General features: G+C 57.8%; 1 protein-coding gene across 1 annotated transcript in view; it reads left to right on the top strand.

Annotated features, from left to right (window-relative positions):
• Positions 1-533, top strand: part of Megf8 (multiple EGF like domains 8) — a 41,637-nt gene that overhangs the window by 30,716 nt on the left and 10,388 nt on the right. The window contains 1 exon segment of the mRNA XM_033765815.1: positions 66-280. Within this exon segment, the coding sequence (XP_033621706.1) occupies positions 66-280 (215 nt within the window).

The raw sequence follows: 533 nt of genomic DNA, 5'->3' as shown, positions 1-533 counted from the left end.
CCCCGGGTCTGAGGGAGGAGGCTGGGTCTCAACTGGATGCTCTCTCTCCTGTGTCTCCCTGGCAGGGGAGACCCGCCGCATTCTCTCAGTTCAGCCCACCTATGACTGGACATGCTTCAGCCACTCTCTGCTGAATGTGTCCCCAATGCCAGTTGAATCATCACCCCCATTGCCCTGTCCCACCCCCTGTCACCTCCTGCCCAATTGCACCTCCTGCCTGGACTCCAAGGGGTCGGATGGGGGCTGGCAGCACTGTGTCTGGAGCAGCAGCCTCCAACAGGTACTGCTCTGGCCTCTGCCTGACACTGGCTTTTGTGTTTCCTCTGTCCTGCTCCTTCCTCCATCCCTGTCATAACTACATCTCACCATGTTTTTTCTCCCTCCTCTCATGTCTCTTCCTTCCTTCATCTTGTGAATCCCCTGCTGTTTTCCTGGCCACACTGCTCTGCCTATCTCCTGAACTCCGCAGCCCTCTCGGTCTCCAGCTCTCATGCATTCCTGCTCCGTATTCTCTCTCTCCTCCCCTCCCCTCC

This window comes from Fukomys damarensis, unplaced genomic scaffold (genome assembly GCF_012274545.1).
Source record: "Fukomys damarensis isolate Sample0158 unplaced genomic scaffold, DMR_v1.0_HiC HiC_scaffold_19, whole genome shotgun sequence".
Classification (NCBI taxonomy): domain Eukaryota; kingdom Metazoa; phylum Chordata; class Mammalia; order Rodentia; family Bathyergidae; genus Fukomys; species Fukomys damarensis.
The sequence above is the reverse complement of the archived record's forward strand: the minus strand, read 5'-3'. Positions and strand labels throughout refer to the sequence as shown.